This window comes from Podarcis tiliguerta, assembly GCF_965153285.1.
Source record: "Podarcis tiliguerta genome assembly, chromosome: 9".
In the NCBI taxonomy this organism is placed as follows: domain Eukaryota; kingdom Metazoa; phylum Chordata; class Lepidosauria; order Squamata; family Lacertidae; genus Podarcis; species Podarcis tiliguerta.
In genome coordinates, this window is record NC_139542.1 from 52,285,356 (window position 1) to 52,304,349 (window position 18,994).

The 18,994-nt window shown below is 42.9% G+C and overlaps 1 protein-coding gene across 8 annotated transcripts in view; it reads right to left on the reverse strand.

Annotated features, from left to right (window-relative positions):
• LNX1 (ligand of numb-protein X 1) overlaps nucleotides 1–18,994 on the reverse strand; it is a 117,482-nt gene that overhangs the window by 3,663 nt on the left and 94,825 nt on the right. For all 8 annotated transcript variants that reach the window (XM_083458155.1, XM_083458159.1, XM_083458158.1 and 5 more), the window contains 2 exons: nucleotides 9,726–9,906; nucleotides 7,004–7,232 (listed from right to left, as the gene is read on the reverse strand). In XM_083458155.1, coding sequence (XP_083314281.1) covers nucleotides 7,004–7,232; nucleotides 9,726–9,906 — 410 coding nt within the window. The remainder of the gene's footprint in view (nucleotides 1–7,003; nucleotides 7,233–9,725; nucleotides 9,907–18,994) is intronic.

The window sequence follows — 18,994 nt, forward strand, 5'->3', positions numbered from 1 at the left end:
AATTGGGTGGGGTATTTGCTGGTCAGCACTGCTTTTATTGGTTAGTAATGGCTTGGATTATCCAGTGAAACAAGCTGTATTAAAAGATGGGGAGGGCTGGGGGGGGGGGATAGATGTTTTTTGTTACAGATCAGACTTACAAACACAAAACCTATCAGACTTCCTGTGTGTATGTAACGTATGTATAAGTGCATTAGGCAACTGCTCTGAAATGAGTGCTTTTTAAAGAAGAGTATCATCTCTAAAGCTATTTATGTCATTTGACCCTCTTTTATTTACCTGATCATTTCATTACTTAGCTTGTGAAGCTCCCAAGGCCAAAACCATTTGGAAAACTACTGTAAACTGTTGGGATGCAATGCTGGAGAAAATAGGATTTGTTAGACAAACCTAAGTAAATAAAACTCAACAGCAAAGCAGCACACGAGAAGTATCAAGCTGAAAAATATCTCCCCTGGTGAACAATGGATTAACTTGAAACGTGTAGAATCTATGTGCGAAATGTTTCTATTTCCCCAGGTAGAATTATGGGGCTTGACAAGCCTTATGACCCTAAAAGTTTCTCCTGGCTTTTAAACTGACCTGGAGAAGAAGCAAAATCCTTCCACCCAAATCCGTTCCTTGTTGCAAGAGGAGAAGTTTCCTCCTTGCCCTGGTACCTGCCTTGCAGCCCTAAGACCATGCAGAGGGAGGCAAACGCAGAAGGGACGTTCGAGGGTTGCACTGGGAATTATGACGTGACAGTTGGGCTCAGAATCAGTTGTTTTCAAAGTAATTTTTTGAAGCTGGCCACATGAGCTTGCTGCAAACTTTTTGGGCTTTCAATTCCACACATTCCAAAGCAGCTGACTGATTCTGAATATTTGAGGTTACCACTAGTTGGAAATTAGGGGTAGTGAACCTTATGGACTTGTCCATTAGCAACAGCTGTATGAAAAGCCCTAAGAAAACTGTCGATTGTGATTCATTATGTGTTTCTGTTGGTGCCAAACTGAACAGTGCACAAAAAAAGGTGCTAGCGCTGTCTTTCCAAACGAATCGAGGAACAAAATTTATCAATGCACAGACAAGCAGAGCCCACACCCATCTGATCTGCTTGTCACAGTGAAGGCAGCCAGAAGTAGTAAACAAACATAAAAAAGCACAAAAAAACACCTTTGCTTTTCAGCCTTGTAAATGCCATTGCAGTGGTTACGTGCTTTGCTTGGCTTCATGACGGAAGGACAGCCGTTTCATTGAGGTGGAATTTCTAAATTGGTCTTTGGTGAGTCATCGTTTAGATGCTCTGGCAGTGCATGAGCAACAACTGCCTGCCCTCCCTGCATTATGAGTAAAATAAATGCTGTTACGAAACGGACATGCTTGCTAAAACTCATCAGTCAGAACTACAGACTGAAGTTTATTTTTCTGGAAACTTGAGAGGAAGGAGCAAAGGACTACTGAATGCAGAGTGGACAGGAAAAGAACAAAGCAACCCAGGGTCTGAAAATATGTGAATGACCTTAAATACTAATTTTAGATGGCTATCTACCTATAAAACACCAGAGAGAATGATCCAGGAAATGCATACGATAGTAACCCCCCCCCCCCAATTACTGCTACTCTTATTGCTGATAAGATTTAAAGTACATAGACCCTTAGCGGTTTCTTTGTAATGCTCGAACGGTAAGCACAGCATGCGCTGTGAGGTAGGACACCCTGCCCATCTCTCAGCTCCATTTGCACCAAGCTGTGTACCTTTTACTGGCTTAAAATGCAGCAAGGTTGTTCCCCCAACATTCATGCACTGCATTTCAAATTGCATTTGCATTGTACACATCAGCATCGTTTGATGCGTTTCCAAAGTCGCGTCCGCGCCGGTAGATGGATGGGGTGTGGGTATCCTCCTATAGCTTACGTTTTCACACCCGATGGTAGACGGTTTGGGGGAAAACACATCAAAACGCAGCATTTCTCAACAAACTACAGGATGGATTGCAGCTAACCCTGTGTGCCCGGGGCTTCACAAACAGCAGAGCAATAGCGCTGGATTTAAGGAAATTGGAAATGTATACACAGCCTAAAGAGCGAGGCTTCCCCTTTATGCTACACTTGCTTTGGCATCTGCCGAAGGATAAGGCTGCTCGAATTGGCCATAGGATATTAGCTAATGGCAACTTTGCTCTCCACTCCAAAATATATTCTTTCATCTTTGTCTTCACTGCCCCCTGCTCTCCCCTTCTTGCCTCCCGTCCTCCTCCTCCTTCCTGTTCACCCCTTCCTTCCTTCGCTCTCCCTCCTCCAACTCTCCTACTATTTCTGCAGTGATTTATTACTGTTTTCAAGAAGCTGCGCATGCTGCTTTAAGTACGGTTTCCAAAATGCAATTAATACCCTAAAACAAACAACAACAACAAATGATTTCTCGGTCATCTGCACTCCCAGCAACAAGCCTAAAATATACTGCATCCAGGATCATTATTTCCCACCCACGCGGTCCCTCAAGACATCTTGATAACTGCAGAAGGGTTTTGGGAAAATACCCTTGAGGCCCATCTGACCTGCCTTAAAAGAACTGCTGGGCAGTTGCCCTTACCAGTACCAAATGGGAACTCTGGTACTGAGAGGTTACATTCTCAGACGAGGGGGAAATGAGTTAATGTGTATTAATGTGATGCATGCTCTGGTAACAGGACCTGAAAAAGGGCTTCCAGATGTGAGGCACTGAGCTCAGAGAGTCCAATATGGAGAAATAAGACGGTGAGCATAAACTCACTTAGGTAAGATTAAAGTATCTGATAACCTGCTCTGTTAAGCGTTTTGACTCCTGGGTGCCTGACCAAACAAGCAAGTACTAGCAAGAAACGCACCTCCGTTCCTATTGATTATAATCAGTGTCCAGCCGCCTCTTGCTACTGACTGCCCCCTCCCCTTTAATAATCTGAATTTAAGAAGACCGATGTACCAGTTTGGCATACTAATCCCTTCTGGTGTTCGTATACACTGTGGCCCTTTTCTGCGAGTGGTGCTGCAGCTGGAGATAGGATTACAATGAATTTCCTGTTTGCAGACCTGCTGACATTGTGGGCGATTTTCCTTCAGTAAAAGAGGCCATGGGGGGAAGGGGGAGGGTGGGGAAGCGGTAGTGCCTGCATACAGACTTGGAATATGGCAAAGGAATCCCGGTGAAAACTGCTGCTTTCATAGAGAAAATCCTTTCCACCAAGATCTTCTTTTTTAAAAAACTTTGTTTTCCATGTTGTGAGCAAAAGCATGGCATTTCTTTTAGCACTGAGGTACAGAGGGAATCTGCTAGGGGGTTAAAGGTAAAGGGACCCTGACCATTAGGTCCAGTTGCGGACGACTCTGGGGTTGCGGCGCTCATCTCGCTTTATTGGCCGAGGGAGCCGGCGTACAGCTTCCGGGTCATGTGGCCAGCATGACAAAGCCGCTTCTGGTGAACCAGAGCAGCGCACGGAAACGCCGTTTACCTTCCCGCCGGAGCAGTACCTATTTATCTACTTGCACTTAGACGTGCTTTCGAACTGCTAGGTTGGCAGGAGCAGGGACCAAGCAACGGAAGCTCACCCCGTCGTGGTGATTACCATGCCTCATTTACAGGGCTGACACCTTTTAACTGCCATCTTCCTGTGCCTTCAAAAGCTGAACGGCGGCGTGCAGAAATTCAGCAGGTGAAGCTTTCCCTATCTCAGAAAGGCAGTGGCCGTGAGTCATTGTTGAATGGGTCTATCATGCAACTGTTAAAAACCGTAAGAACCCTGCCTTCCCACCAATAATAATAAATGATGATAATAATACAGTGGTGCCCTGCAAGACGAATGCCTCGCAAGACGGAAAACCCGCTAGACGAAAGGGTTTTCCGTTTTTCAATGCGCTTCGCAGGACGAATTTCCCTATGGGCTTGCTTCGCAAGACGAAAATGTCTTGCGAGTTTTGAGATTTTTTTTTTTGCTCCCCACCCCCTTTTTCTAAGCCGCTAAACCGCTAATAGCCTTTTAGCAGCTAATCCGCTAATCCCTTAAGCCTTTAATAGCTGCTAATAGCAGCTAAACCGCTAATAGCGCTAATCCGCTAAACCGCTAATAGGGTTGCTTCGCAAGACGAAAAAACCTCTAGACGAAGAGACTCGCGGAACGAATTAATTTCGTCTTGCGGGGCACCACTGTAGTTATTGTTTATTAAATTTGTAATGACCCATCTTTTAAGATTTCACAGAAAACTGCTCATGGGAGCAGCTTCCTTATACAGTAAAGGGGATACCAGCCCATTTCATCATTGGCTAGTGCATGCCAACAGTGCCGGAATTGACCATGAATGCCTCTTCTGTTCTCTTAGAATGGCAATGGCACCCGCCTGAGAGGTGCCGGAAGTGAGTTCCGGTGATTTCCGTCTGCAAAGAAGCCCCGCATATTGTCAGGCATATTGCATCAGCATCTCTAAGAACAGGGGCTCAAAGAAACCCCCAAGGACCACTTTTCTCCTTTTAGTGACCTAAGAGGACTCGTTGCTATGCTAAGCCAGAGAAAAACATGTTTGTTACAGTTTCAGCTCAACCCTAATTCTCTCTCTGCACCAGGGCATAATCTATTCTCCCTGTTGGTTCTGCACCATCATATTTTAGTTACCTCCTTTATCTGTTGCTGTATCAAGAAATCTTCCAGTTCTTATTCCCCATTCTCTCCACTCTCATCTCCTTGCAAACTGTCCTCCATTCACTGCAGTTTTAGCGCTTGTTCCATTTCTGTTTCTCCTCCCCACCCAGTCCATTTCTCTCCTCCTGGTTGCCAAGTGATCTGGAAGTGGCCCGCCAGACTTTCAGCGTAGAAGTCTCAGGCGCCACCTACAACTAGGGACACTCAAGGATTTCATTTGCTCCGTACTTTCAAGCCCTGCAACCCGATTCGCACTCTCTGTACTGTTGTGTCAGCGAGGATGCAGCTATCCTTCTGTTTTTGCACTCACTCGGTTTTTGTGATGCAGGTCAAAAAAAAAAAGTTCCAAAATGGTTTGTTTTTTTGAAAAAAACACACTAAAAATAGTTTGGGGTGAGGTTTTTTTAAGTCACAGATTGAAGTGGAAACAGGGCTTATGAATAAACATATGTAAACTGAGATGGACTGGCAAGAGACTGATCTGCCTATCCCTAGGCTCAAAAGCCCGGTGCCAACTCCACCCTACAAATCAGATTCCGGGAAGCAATTTAGATGGAACGATGCAGGCATTATTCTATGCCTCCTCCCCATTTTTTATGGGCTAGGGTGGTTCCTTGTTCTCACAAAGAAATGGGGAAGTCCCTAAAACATTGAGTGTTCAGAAAGTCTGCAGGGAGTTCTTGAATAGACACAATTTTTTTTTATGTTAAGGAAGCCTACTTAAGAAGCATCTTCAACAAAGCCCAATCATCACCTAACACAATCTTCTCTCTTTAGTGAATATTGATTTGCCTGCTGCAGAATTCTTCAGCATCCATCAGAGTACCCCCAGTGTGCTGTATTAAGCCTGTTGTTGCACCTTACCATTGTGCAAGGGGAAATCTAGAACACATCTCACAACACTTCCAGCTGCACACTACAGAAGATGGGCAAATCTCTCTCAATGATTTGTGTCTGCCATTACCAAGCTTCTCATTTGAGGAGTATTATGCATCTAATAACATATTACTGCTGTATGTGTGGTACACATTCCCATTTAGACAGAGGATAAACTAATACAACATAACCTAGATAGTTCATATATTTTGATAAGTGGAAGATGAGATTTAAAAAAAAAAGTGTGCAAAGCTGCAAAAGGAGTCTCTTATATAACTAACATTTTCTCACTGATGGGCTGCTGGAGGGAAGATTTAGCTCGAGGGCAGATTTAATTCAGTGTCAGCCTGGTAGGATCTCGTTTTAAAAATTCCAGTTCAGACGAATGCTGCAATGATTTATGCCCCACGTAGTCATTAAAATGTGCTGTGTGAGTGGGTGACAAAGTACGCACTCTGCGGTTTTACTAAAAATTGCAACGCAGCTGCTTCCGGCCCATTAGAGAGGTGAATGTTTTCTTTTCTTTTTTTGAGGGGGAGGGGGTTTGGATAATTTCAGCCCGTGAGCGCGTACACGGTTTTTGAACATCTGGGCAAAGTCAAACAATTTAAAATGGCATATAACTGAAACGGTGTCTGTGCAGTCTGCAAGCTGCAGGGGCTGTCTGGGAGGACGCAGGGTGGTCTGGTGTTCAAGATCCTGTATTCTAAGACCATAGATGCGATCTCCGCAGGGTTTCCCTCACTACTTTGACAGCCAGACACATTTTCAGAAATGGGCCTGCTCAGGATCTTTTCTGCTCCCTTAAATACAGTCCTTTCTGTCCTTTCCAAGTCTTGAATTAATTCAGGTGTCAATGCAATGCATCAACTCAGGGGAAAGAGTCAGGTAAGCACCCCAAAGCTATCCATAGTGAATCTGTGGCCCTCCAAGTGATGCTACCGGACTTTGCGATGTGGGTGGCGCTGTGGTCTAAACCCCTGAGCCTCTGGGGCTTCCTGGTCAGAAGATTGGTGGTTTGAATCCCCGCAACAGGGTGAGCTCCTGTTGCTCTTACCCAGCTCCTGCCAACCTAGCAGTTCAAAAGCACACCAGTGCAAGTAGATAAATAGGTAGCCCTGTGGTAGGAAGGTAAACGGCGTTTCTGTGCACTCTGGTTTCCATCACGGTGTTCCGTTGCACCAGAAGCGGTTTAGTCATGCTGGCCACATGACCTGGAAAGCTGTCTGCACTGCAGCTAATGAGCGCTGCAACCCCATAGTTGCCTTTGACTGGACTTAACCGTCCAGGGGTCCTTTACCTTTTACCTGTACTGGACTACACTTCCAATCAGTGCTGGCCACTAGACATGCCAGATGGAGCTGATGGGAATTAAGAATCCATGAACATCGGAAGGGCCACAGATCCCCTATCCCTGCCATAGACCCTTTCCTCCATAATCCCTTTCAGCACATGGAAACACTCCTTGGACTTACCGTGGGACCTCGAGCCACATCACCCAGGAAGGAGACCATTCGCTCGGGCTAGACGAGTTCAAACTGGCATCGAGCAATGAGAGGTCATCGCCATCCTCCAAGGTCTCGCAGTCTTTCATTTCTAATGCTTTGAGGACAACAGACGAGGAGATGTTTTTCAAAAGGGCTACAGCCTCCCCACGGCTCACACCTGTCAGATCAATTCCATTCACATTGAGCAGAATATCACCTGGTAGGCAGGAAATGAAGGGAAAAACACCTGTTAGCAGTTAATAAAATACACTTTTGTCATTCAAAGCTGTACCTCTAAACTTAGGAGCGCCCAACTAACAGCTGGGAGGTCCTTAGAGCAGTTTTTCTGCCTTTTATAAAATATGTTTTTGAGGTCAGTTGTAGGGGAAAAAAGGTTTTTCCTTGTTTTGAGTTTGCTCTATCCCAAACTCCATTCTAAGAACAGATGCCAATGGGGAACTTAATGTGTTTTGGTACAATACCCTTAGATATAGATGGGTTGTTGTTGCCTACAGGTTTGGAAGATCTGGATTCAAATTCCAGTTCAACAAGAGGTATCGTTTGGTATGTTACTGACTTTACTTCAGTTTCTTCCCACCCCAAAAAGAGAAAATAATAATTTTGGGGAAATGTGGTGATATTTGTTGTCCTGAATGAGCTACCAAATCAGTTTGCCTGTGAGCATTGCAAGCAAAATAAAACCGCAATATGCTTCTAGATCTCTGGTTGTAGAAGAGCTGCAATTTAGACTTGTGCTCTGCCAATGAATCTCTAAAAGAAAATGCAATGTTGTGTTTGTTTAAAAGTGGACTCCTGTGCTTGCCTACTCAGAAGTATGCCACACAGAATTCCATGGGGTTTACTTAAAGTTAGGTGTGTGCAGCATTGCATCTTTCACATTTAACTATTTCCCCTGAAATCTGTTGGGAATTGTTGTAGTTTTTAACCACCAGTCATTGGCTTGCCCTCTGCTGTTTTGCTTTAAACATTGCACCAGTTCACTGTTATTAATATGAGCAGGGCTGATTAACTCTAGTTTAGGGTGGTATGAATATGCGCTGTCCCAAATGTCTATGGGTGGAGGGATTATTTTAAGAAATAAAGCACCTTCAGAAACAGAACTAAACTCAAAGGTATGAAGCTAATTGTCTAGTATCTTCCTCACATTGCTGAATGAGAATCACAGACTTCTTGCAAGATTGCAGATAAGGACGGATGACTCGCAGAATCATAGAACTGTAGGGTTTTAAGAGACCCTAGTCCAACCCCCTGCAATGCAGGAATCACAAGAATCCCTAACAGATGACCATCCCACCTCTGTTAAAAAACCCCAGTGAAGGAAAGTCTGTTTCATCTGACTCCTTCTAGCTAATTTCAGGTAATCACGATGATAGAAAAACCAACAGTTTCCAGACTTTCTTCCCAGAGAATACAGCATTCAAATGTTACAATTCCATGTATGTAAGCCAGATAATTACATAGGAAACATGATGAAGAATATACAATTATAAGAAAGCTTCCGTTGTCTCCCAAGACAGATGGAAGCCAACCAACCAACCAACCAACCGCCTTGTGCACAGAGAGAGACCCATTTCTTGCACTTTAAGCAACCCAATTTTGTGAACAAAAGGCTGCTTGAAGCATGTTAGAAGCTACCTAATTCATGATTAAGCCATTTTGAAAATGATGTGGAATGCTAACATTTTTGAAAACTGAAACCAAATTTGGAAGTGGGTAGTACTCTGAAATACAAGACACCAGTCTTATGAACACCTCCTTGTGGCATCTGGAATAAATTACAAGTGAATTTCTTCTCTGGTTCCAATTTATATTCAACTGTTTTAAACGGTGGCTCCCTTTTGGACCTACATATATAGTGCTGATCACAGAGCTTGAGTTTTAACAAATAGGTTAGATCGAATTCAGGACTGATAATTTTTTTTTTATTGCTATTCGCTAATAAAGTGACTGGGAGACCAGCTCATTATCATTTTCGTTCCTATATCCTACCTTTCTTGCAATAAGCTTGGAGTATACATAGTGGTTCTCTCACTTTATCCTTAACAACCTTGTGAGTTAGGTTAGGTTGAGAGAGAGATAGACAGAGAGAGATTTACATACAAAACATTTGCGATTCTTGACAGCTTTCATAATACTTATTCCAGTAATTCTGAAAATATTTCCATTTCCTATGAAACACATCTGGCCATTATCTGGCCTCTCTGAGTCAAATAAGACTGTGCACCCATCTCAATAACTGTGGGTGGTGAGTCAGAGTCCTGTTTCTTTTTACAGCAATCAACATATTTTCTTATTAAGTCCTTATCTGAACAATACTAAATTATTATACAGTTGAATTATTATTCAGCAAGAAATGAATTTACGAACAGATTTCCTCAATCAATATGGTGACCAGAATTCCTTAAAAGTGCCTAGCTGGTAATATGTGTGCAGAAAGTCAGCACTATTTGGTTATGGTTTTTATGTCTAAAATCATATTTAGTCTTCAGGGGGGGCGGGGTGCATCAAAAATCACAGTAAAAGTGACAATATCCCCAGATTTAACATTACCAGGGCATCATGGACAGTGGCAACTGTACTACAAGGTAACTGAGAACCAGGCCTAACTAAATGCAAGAGCAGAGTTGCAGTTACAGTTCACAAAGACATACTCAGCTCAAAAGTGTGCTCTGAATTCCTTTAGTCTCACCTGTTTTGATCCTGCCATCTCTGCTGATGACTCCGCCTGGTTCAACACTTATAACGTAGATAGGCAAATCCCATTCCCTGTGGGAGAAGGCACCACCCGACACAGTCATCCCCAGCGACTCCGCGTTGTCTTTCCGGACAACCACCACCTTTTCATGACAGGTGACCGCATGGAGGCCAGTCTGTGGGGCACAAAGGGCAAACATGAGCAGAGGACATGGACAAAGCTTTTGGATGGTATGATCGTGATCAGCTACTTCATAACATGGTTCACCATAATCTGATGGCCTTTATGATCAGGGTCAATGGCCCCTCTAGTCCAGCATCGTGTTCTCAAAGTGGCCAACCAGATGCCTGTGCAGAAACCCTCAGCACAACAGTACTCCCCTCCTGCAGTTCCCAGCAACTGATATTCAGAAGCAGCACTGCTTCCATCAGTAGAGGTATACATAAGTCGACTGATGCATTGTTTGATCTAAAGCATTTTCTTTTTAAATAATGAAACACTCTAACTTGCACTCTAACTTGATGGTTAAGCCATAACGCTGGACATCTGACCCACCTTTGCCTTAATGTTTGAGATTAAATTTCTCCACATGAATAAGATCATGAGAACATTCCCTGTGAATGCGCATGGGCGCATATTCAGCAGTTGTTTACCTGGCAATCATGGCAGTATCTTTTCATACCACTATGAGGTACAAAAAATGGTTGCAAATTTGTGTACTGCCATTCTGCACAGTGTTTTTTTTCTATAGAAACTCTGGGAAGCACATGTCTTAAGGACGAACATGTAAAGAATGCCTGGAGGCAGGTTTCCAAGTGAATTATTGGTTCCTCTGATCACCTGTACATGTGAGTTCTGCATGACTGGACAGATTGTGTCCGCTTGAAATTGGCAGAATAGTGAAGTTTTTGAGATGCAGACTTGAGTTCCATATGTCCTGGATGTTTTGGCGATTTCTGCCCAGACACTGCTTTATTCCGGCTATATCCAGGAAATTACGGACATATGGCAATTCTAGAAAAGCCTCCTCCAACCTGGTGCCTTCTAGATGTTGACTACAACTCTCATGATCCTTGACCACTGGCCATGTTGGCTGGGACTGATGAGTGTTATAACACAAAAACTGGTTGCGAAAAGCTAATATATAAGATCTGTTTTTGGCAATCTGAGACCTCCTTAAATTCTAAAATGTACTCCAAGAGCCTTTGCAGATTCAAGATAGCTAGGTTCCAGGAATAATTCTAGGAGTTCCTTCAAGAACTTCACTGTGACCGTGCCAAACTCTGACGCATCTAGCAAAGCCTCTAGAATTGTCTTGTGTTCTGATGGATGCTGGTGTTTCCCCTAGATCAATCCCAGGCAGAACTGCAAAACTGCACTTTTTTCTGGACTGCAATTCAGTGGCATCTCACGGCTTAAAGCGTATATGAAGATGCAAGCAGTGGGATGTGCCTCTATTTTACAAAGGAGAGGCTTACTTGTAAATTTTGCATATACCTCAAAGGGCATCCAACTGGATCATATCTTGAGTACATCTCTTGTTTTAAAAATGTAAATAATGCATTCTGTTTTTATAAATCTGTTAATCTGAAAAGAATCTCATTTCCAGTCTTGTGATCAGAAATTCTCACTGGCAAGTATTCATTTTTGAGAGGAAATACCTTTTTCATAAGTCAGGGCTGCTTCTCACTTTGTACCCAAAGTATGAAAATTATATGCTTCCTCTGACTCACACATCAGTAATGTTGCAGCTATTGCAGGCTGTTTACACACTGTTCTTTGAAATAAAATTATGTAAACCCAATTAAGGTTAAAGGTGATGTCCAGAACAGGAATGGGAGCTAAATTTGATTTGGTTCACATTTTAATGGAAGCCTACCGAATTCATACTTTCTGAAACAATGTAAACCGAAACACAGCTAGCCTTCAAGACATACACTTCTCCAAATTTTTCAATGCAGTTCTCCCACCAAATAATGTGCGCAAAAAATCATAGTGAAAATGCCATACAAATGCATTTAGGGGTAAATGTTTGCAAAATGTGTAAATCAGGCAAAATTGTGTACAAAAATGAGTAAGAAAGATCACAAACTGATATGGAAATGTGAGAAACTCAGGGAAACCGAAATGGATAGATTTGTCTACCCCAGATCAGAAATCAAGTTATCACCTACTACATTTTGTTACAAAGACGAGGACATAACTGTCGTGGTGAAAATTCTGCCACAAGTTTTTCCAAAGCTTTTTTTCAACATGACTTATTTAGATTATTGTAAACATAAAGCAACTTGTGGAGTCTCGGCTGAGGAAAAGTAGGAGAGCAGGGGAGATAAGGATGAAAGGAAAGGAGAGGTTTTATTTTAATAAACACCACACCAAACTTTGGCTTTCTTACCAATAACCAGCTCAGCCAGTCGAAAGGCAATGTTTAGCAGTGGCAGTGTTCAGCGTGTTCTTTCCTAAACAAGTGCTTTCTCTCCGTGATTTTGACATTACCTTGGGCGCCCCTCTGACAAGGGGAACACAACAGCTTGCCTGGTTTTTAATATTTACTGTAAGATAAATATTTACAGCAGATTATCTCTCACTCGGTGTCCTGGCGGTTGTCTCACAGGCAATGGCCACAGCTGGATGTACCATTTTAATTACCTGAAGGCTGAAGCTGATCCTTCAGCTACAGGGTTTTATGTCCCTCAGTGTAAAGAGCAAAGTCTTTGAAGGCTAGAAGATAATGTATTTATAAGCAAAACACAGCCATTTCAGCCTACTAAGAATAGTAGGTGGTATTTTAAAACCTGGTTTGACTTTATGTACAAGCTCCCACTGATCTCAAAGAAAACACAGTTCAGCTTGCACTTCACCAGGGATATAACTGTAGGCCAGCCTGGGGTGAAGGAGCAAGAGGGGGTTCAGGCTATTAACTGACAAATTCCAGCAGGGCCAAGCCTGCCATGCATAAAGAGGCGAAGCAGCCTTCCTCAACAGCATCTTAAGGCAGAAATTGATAACGGAATAGTACAGAAAGACTTTTTAAACTGTCAGCAGTAGTGCATGCAGGAGGTGGGTGGGCTATCATTTGGACTCCACTTCAGGCAACAAAATTTCTTGGCCTGGAACTGAATCCAAAGCTAAGGGCTTGTCCACACTTCAGCTTCTTCAACAGGTTTTTCGTTTCCTGCTTTCCCCAGGAAAACCTGCTGTTTACAAGCCTCAATCTGCAGAAAACCTAATTGACATTTGTTATGAATCAGCAGTAAACAGTGGGTTTTCCCGGAGAAAGCAGAAGGGCAAACGAAAAGCCTCTTGGACCCATATCTAGAAAATGCGGGGCCTGCAGAAGTGTGGCTGAGCCCTAAACCACTCCACAATTCTTGCTGTATTGGGTTTTGTTGTGGTCTCACCAAGCCCCCATACCAGATCCAATTTTGTTAAAGTAAATGTTGAGGAAGCTTTATTTTCCTATTGAGCTGTGCTACTCACTCAAATGAAATAAGGGGTTGAGCGGGAAGCACCTAACCACTTCGGACAGACTTCTCCCTCACAGCTGTGCCTGGGACCCTGGACTGTTAGAGGTGTCCTGAATCCTTAAGACTGGAGAATTCCAGAATCCCCAATCCAGAGAAAGCTAGTCATTGCCCAAACCCAGTAAAACCAATGTGACAAGTACAGAGGTACACATAGGGTCCTTTGTGCCCTTGGCAAGGAGCTATATCAGCACACACCCACCCACCCAAAAAATCACTTTACTGCAATAGCCACATTTACAGTATGTGCCCCAAGTACTCAAAGCCTTTGGAGGCAAGGAGGAAGGGCGAAAAAATGGCATGCCTTTGTGCTGTGGTGCAAGAAGGATGGGACGTTTCTCCCATGTTTGATCTCGCCTTGACAGTGGCAGTGTGTTGACACACACATACAACATATACGCCATACAGTCCACCTTTCTCCTACGACTACAAGAAAGAAGATTCCACCTAAACATTAGGAAGAACTTCCTGACAGTAAGAGCTGTTCGACAGTGGAATTTGCTGCCAAGGAGTGTGGTGGAGTCTCCTTCTTTGGAGGTCTTTAAGCAGAGGCTTGACAACCATATGTCAGGAGTGCTCTGATGGTGTTTCCTGCTTGGCAGGGGGTTGGACTCGATGGCCCTTGTGGTCTCTTCCAACTCTATGATTCTATGATTCTATGATTCTATGACTCAGCTCCAGGCTCTTGTCTAAATTCATGACCTTATGCAGATAACTGGAGACAGACTTCTGGGGTGATTTTTGCACCTCTCCCGGGGGCTGTTTTTACCTTTGGACATGTGTGTAACTTTCTTTGGATTGGGGATATAATCTTTGAGTTTTATATTTTATTTTGGGTGTACAAAAGGCGGTTCCACCTTTACAGATTAATACATGGGGATTCCTTATTTTCTCCTCCTTTCAAATTCATTGCTTCTTTGTATCCCACCTAATTTATCTATTAAGCTCCTTGGGATTGGCCAAACACAAACAGCTATTCTGTAAAGTGCCACATATAATGTGGGTCTGGCTGTAATAGGTTTGGCAAAGGGTTAACTAGAGAAAGGTTAAAAGGCCAGTGCATATTTTTAGTCTTTTGAAAAGATTACTGGTACATGTTAATCTCAAAGAAGAAGAAGAAGAAGAAAGGAAAAGAATGCCACAAAGAAAATCTGGAACAGAATAGCTTTAGATAAAAGGAGATGTGGCAATTGGTTTAAATTGCAGAAGGGAAACATATAGCTGATATTCGGAAACAGCTTTAAGAAAACACTGATGGAATTAGTTTGGGAAGCATAAAAATATAGTGCTAGATAATTCTTAGGGTTGCTCTTCTTACTATATGAGGACAAGGAGGTATCACATCCTCTTGCCTGCTCCCCCTCCGTAACATAAAAGTGTACGATCATTCTCAACAGGCAAAATACACTCCAAATTGCTGCTAATGGTGTCCGATGCTTCATTTCTTAATAGTGCCTCACAACTTCCCCAAAGCTTGGTGCCGGACAACTCAGTGTTTACAATTGGCACCGGCTTCAGAGCCAGCCTATTTCCACATGGAGGCAGGCAGGATGTCATGGTTTTCTTTGCCAAAAGGGATGGCTGAGCCCTTTTATAATAACAAATGATGTTGAAGGTTGGAGTTTATTCTTGGCACTGGATATTAGAAACTTGAAAGCAATATCAAGCCCACATTTACATCTGTGTCCTTGGAAATGTCGAAGCGGAGAGTCAGCTCTCGAAGAAAAAAGAAATGAGGGGGTGGGGTGGGGTTTTTAAAATCAAATTATGCTAGAGAGAGTAGAATGTTTTAAGTGTGTCAACAGAATATACAATAAAATCCAATTTGGAGGTGGTGAAATTTGACTGTGCAATCTCTCCCCCCCCCCCCAAATCAAAATATCGAAATAAAGTAACTAGATTGAAGCGTGAGTGTGGTGGCATTTTGAGCTGGAAGCTTGAAGGCTCTCCAAAACTCAACAAAATCAGTTTATAATTACATTTTGGGTGAGGATGAGGATAGTTAATGTACATAGACGCTAAATTTAGCACCTCAGGCAGAAAACAACTGGCAATATAGCAACTTTAAGCTCTGACTGTGTAAAGAAAACCACACTCCCCCACACACAGTGATTCCCTTAAGCAATTTCAGCTGCATACAGGATACATCAGAGGAGATCTGAATTTATTTGTTTAATTTTTTAAAATATATATTTTAAGGTTGCCTTTAAGGGCAAAGGCTTACGCTTTCTTAGAGCAACAGAAAGTAAATGATGTTAAGAAGCACAGTTTAATTTATTTCAGGATCAGCTAATTTGGAACTGCAGCCAATGACGAACTGGGAAGAATGTGCTACAGACATGAGACTGTCTGCCTTGCAGCTTCCAAAAGCCAGATACCATCACCCTGATGGGCCCACTTTAGAGTAGCAGTGTTTTGGGCAGAAACACCCACAACCACATGCCCACCGAAACTTGAAAGACTGACTAGTAAAATCTAATGGCTCCCTTCTGCGATTGGATTGAAGACTTATACAACTTGCAACATATGAACAACTTGCATATAAATGCAGACTTGCCATGGACAAATTCAATGATATATAGGGAATCCATTCTTACAAATACCGTAATAGGGTAAGATCTGGTGAATTACAATAACAACTTTGTAAAGTATAGAGTTTGGAGTTCCCCCCTTCTCTGCCTTTAGTTTCCCTTCTACATGAGTGCTGTTTCTCTTTTTCTCTCTCTCTCTTTTATTTACGTCTCACCATATTTAGTGGACATATAATTATGTGCTTTTAAACTTTCAATATATTTTTTTTAAAAAAGAACCAGATCCAATGTTGACACTGGACAACCTGCAGGAATCTTGGATAATCTGAAATGAATTGTTAAAATGTATAAACCTGAAAATCGTAAAAATTTCTTTTTAAAAAAGAATCTGAAATGATACACTTACAAGGATCCGGGAGGACAAATGTGGAAATGGAAGAGATCAGATATTATCTTCCAGATTCCAAAAGAAATTTTAAAAATCAATTTAATGTTGTGTTTTATATTGTTGTAGCCCAGCCTCGGAGAGGAAGGTAAACGATGGTACGACATTAAATTAATAATTCTGAAATCTCAGAAACGGTTGTTGGTTTTTTCATTTTGACAAACCTCACCCTTCTCTCACTCCCCCTCTCTCCTGAAATTCAACATCCTTCTCACACTGGCCATGCAGGATCCTTGCTTTTGCTGGGTCAGACCATTGGTTCATCTACTAGAGCAGAGCTTTCCAAACTTTCCATGTTGGTGACACACTTTTTAAGACGTGCATCATTTCTCCAACACAGTAATTCAATTTTACTAGCAAACTGGAGGTTGAACTGACCCAGTGATGGCCAAACTTAGACCTCCATCATTCCTGACCACTGGTCCTGTTAGCTAGGGATGGTGGGAGTTGTAGTCCCAAGACAGCTGGAGGGCCAAGTTTGGCCATCACTGAACTAACCCCTTTCCAACCTCAGGAGGAGCGCAGGGAGCATTCACGAAACACACCTACACACTAATGTGTTGCGACACAGAGTTTGGAAAGCTAGAGTGTTGTCCCAACAGCAGGGATGGGGAACCATTGCCTTCCAGATCTTGTGAAACAAGCTGACTCCAACATAATGTGTTCAAATAAGTTATCTTTCATGTCAGCCCACTCCTTTGCTCAAGAAGCTGCTTGGCTTTGTTTTGGCTCAGCTTCACCTTGGATGATATTATATATATATATATATACACACACACACACACACACACATACATACATACATATACCGTATTTTTCGCTCTATAAGACGCACCAGACCACAAGACGCACCTAGTTTTTGGAGGAGGAAAACAAGGAAAAGAATATTCTGAATCTCAGAAGCCAGAACAGCAAGAGGGATCGCTACACAGTGAAAACAGCAATCCCTCTTGCTGTTCTGGCTTCTGGGATAGCTGCACAGCCTGCATTCGCTCCATAAGACGCACAGACATTTCCCCTTACTTTTTAGGAGGGAAAAAGTAAGACTTATAGAACAAAAAATACGGTATATATATATATAGGCTGTTTTAGACCAATAAGAACGTCAGCTTCCTTTTGCTACAGAAAGGTGAAAAACCAAGGAAGTCACAGGGTAATAGCACAAAAGAGCTGACGCACAGAGGACAAGGGGTGTTCTCACAAATTACAGTAGTACCTTGGGTTACATACGCTTCAGGTTACAGACTCCGCTAACCCAGAAATAGAACCTCGGGTTAAGAGCTTTGCTTCAGGATGAGAACAGAAATTGTGCTGCGGTGGCACGGCGGCAGCGGGAGGTCCCATTAGCTAAAGTGGTACCTCAGGTTAAGAGGTTTCGGGTGAAGAACGGACCTCCGGAACAAATTAAGTTCTTAACCCGAGGTACCACTGTATAGGGAAAGGGAGCAGGAATGAAGTGCACAGCATGTGGCTTTCCTTTCTAGCCAACTCAAAAACAAGGCAAACAAGAGAGATTAAGTAACGTTCCTCAAAGCAGCCTTCTGAAATGGTGACCTCTATTGAAGAGGTCAAAAAGGAGGCAAGCACAGCCTATCAGCTTGTCATTGTGTGGTCACTAAGTTGACATTGCTGACACATGGAGCAAAGAGAGCAACGAAACTTGCTGAAAGGGTATTTTATTTGAATGATCTTAGTCATCCCCTGGTTCCTAGGGTCCAAAGAACACTGTCTTCACCTGAAGAGGCAGTGTGCAATGACAAATGCAACAGAGCTGGTATTCTACTTAATTAGAAAACTTCTCCCTCTGCTCTTTTACCAGTGAGGCTCTCAGAGCAGCTTAGAGAAGATTATAATCAATTAAAACAAAGAAGCAGCAAAGCAGATGAAATTCCAGCGGAAAGCCGCCTTAAAACAGATGCCTAAAAGGTGTAGGGAAATAAAAAGGTCTTCACTTTGGAAGATGCGAAAAGGAAAATGATGGGGACAAGGAAGGTCCACGGATGGCTTGCCACAACTGGGAAGTCCCTTTCTCAAATAGTCACTGGTGGCAGAAGGACCAAATAGAGACAAACCTGACCTCCTCCAACAGAGGAGCAGCAGCTGCAGGGGGCTTTCCTCCCCAGACAGAAAACAGCAACACTCAGCTCAATACTACAACTGCAGAAGCAAGGGAAAAGGCCACACTTGCCTCATTGCTCTGCCAGTCTGCTAACACCAGGAACAGAAGATCAGCCTGGCTCAAACTACATGCTCTTAGTTCATGCTCTTAGTTCATGTCATGACTTGAAGAACCAACAACTCTCCTCTTTCTTTCCCTGCAACTCCCTTGTGTGTCTTAAGTTTGTAAGTGTGATACCAGGCTTCTATATCATCACCATCTTCAATAACTGCCTGAAAAGTAGGACTAAAATATAGCAAAAATATGCCTTACTAGGTGTACAAGTTCGCAATTTAATGGTATCTGGGTATCATCAAGCAGTTTAGACCTTTAAACTTTAGAGCAACCTCTTTGAATTGTGCTCAGAAATGGACTGGGAGCCAGTGGATTTGTTTCACGTTTTCACATGAAACTGCCCAGCTACTAATATCTTCCTCGGATGTCATTCTTCTGGTTTCTCTGCTTTCATTGGTGAGCAGGGGTGGCTGACATCCATTGGAGCTTGTAGGGTGGAAGGCAGGGAGCCCAACAATAGGTGGCGCCATAGCCGAAGACAGGCAGAGCCAACTAATTCTAGTCTTGTCCCCATCCGCCTCTCTGCTGAG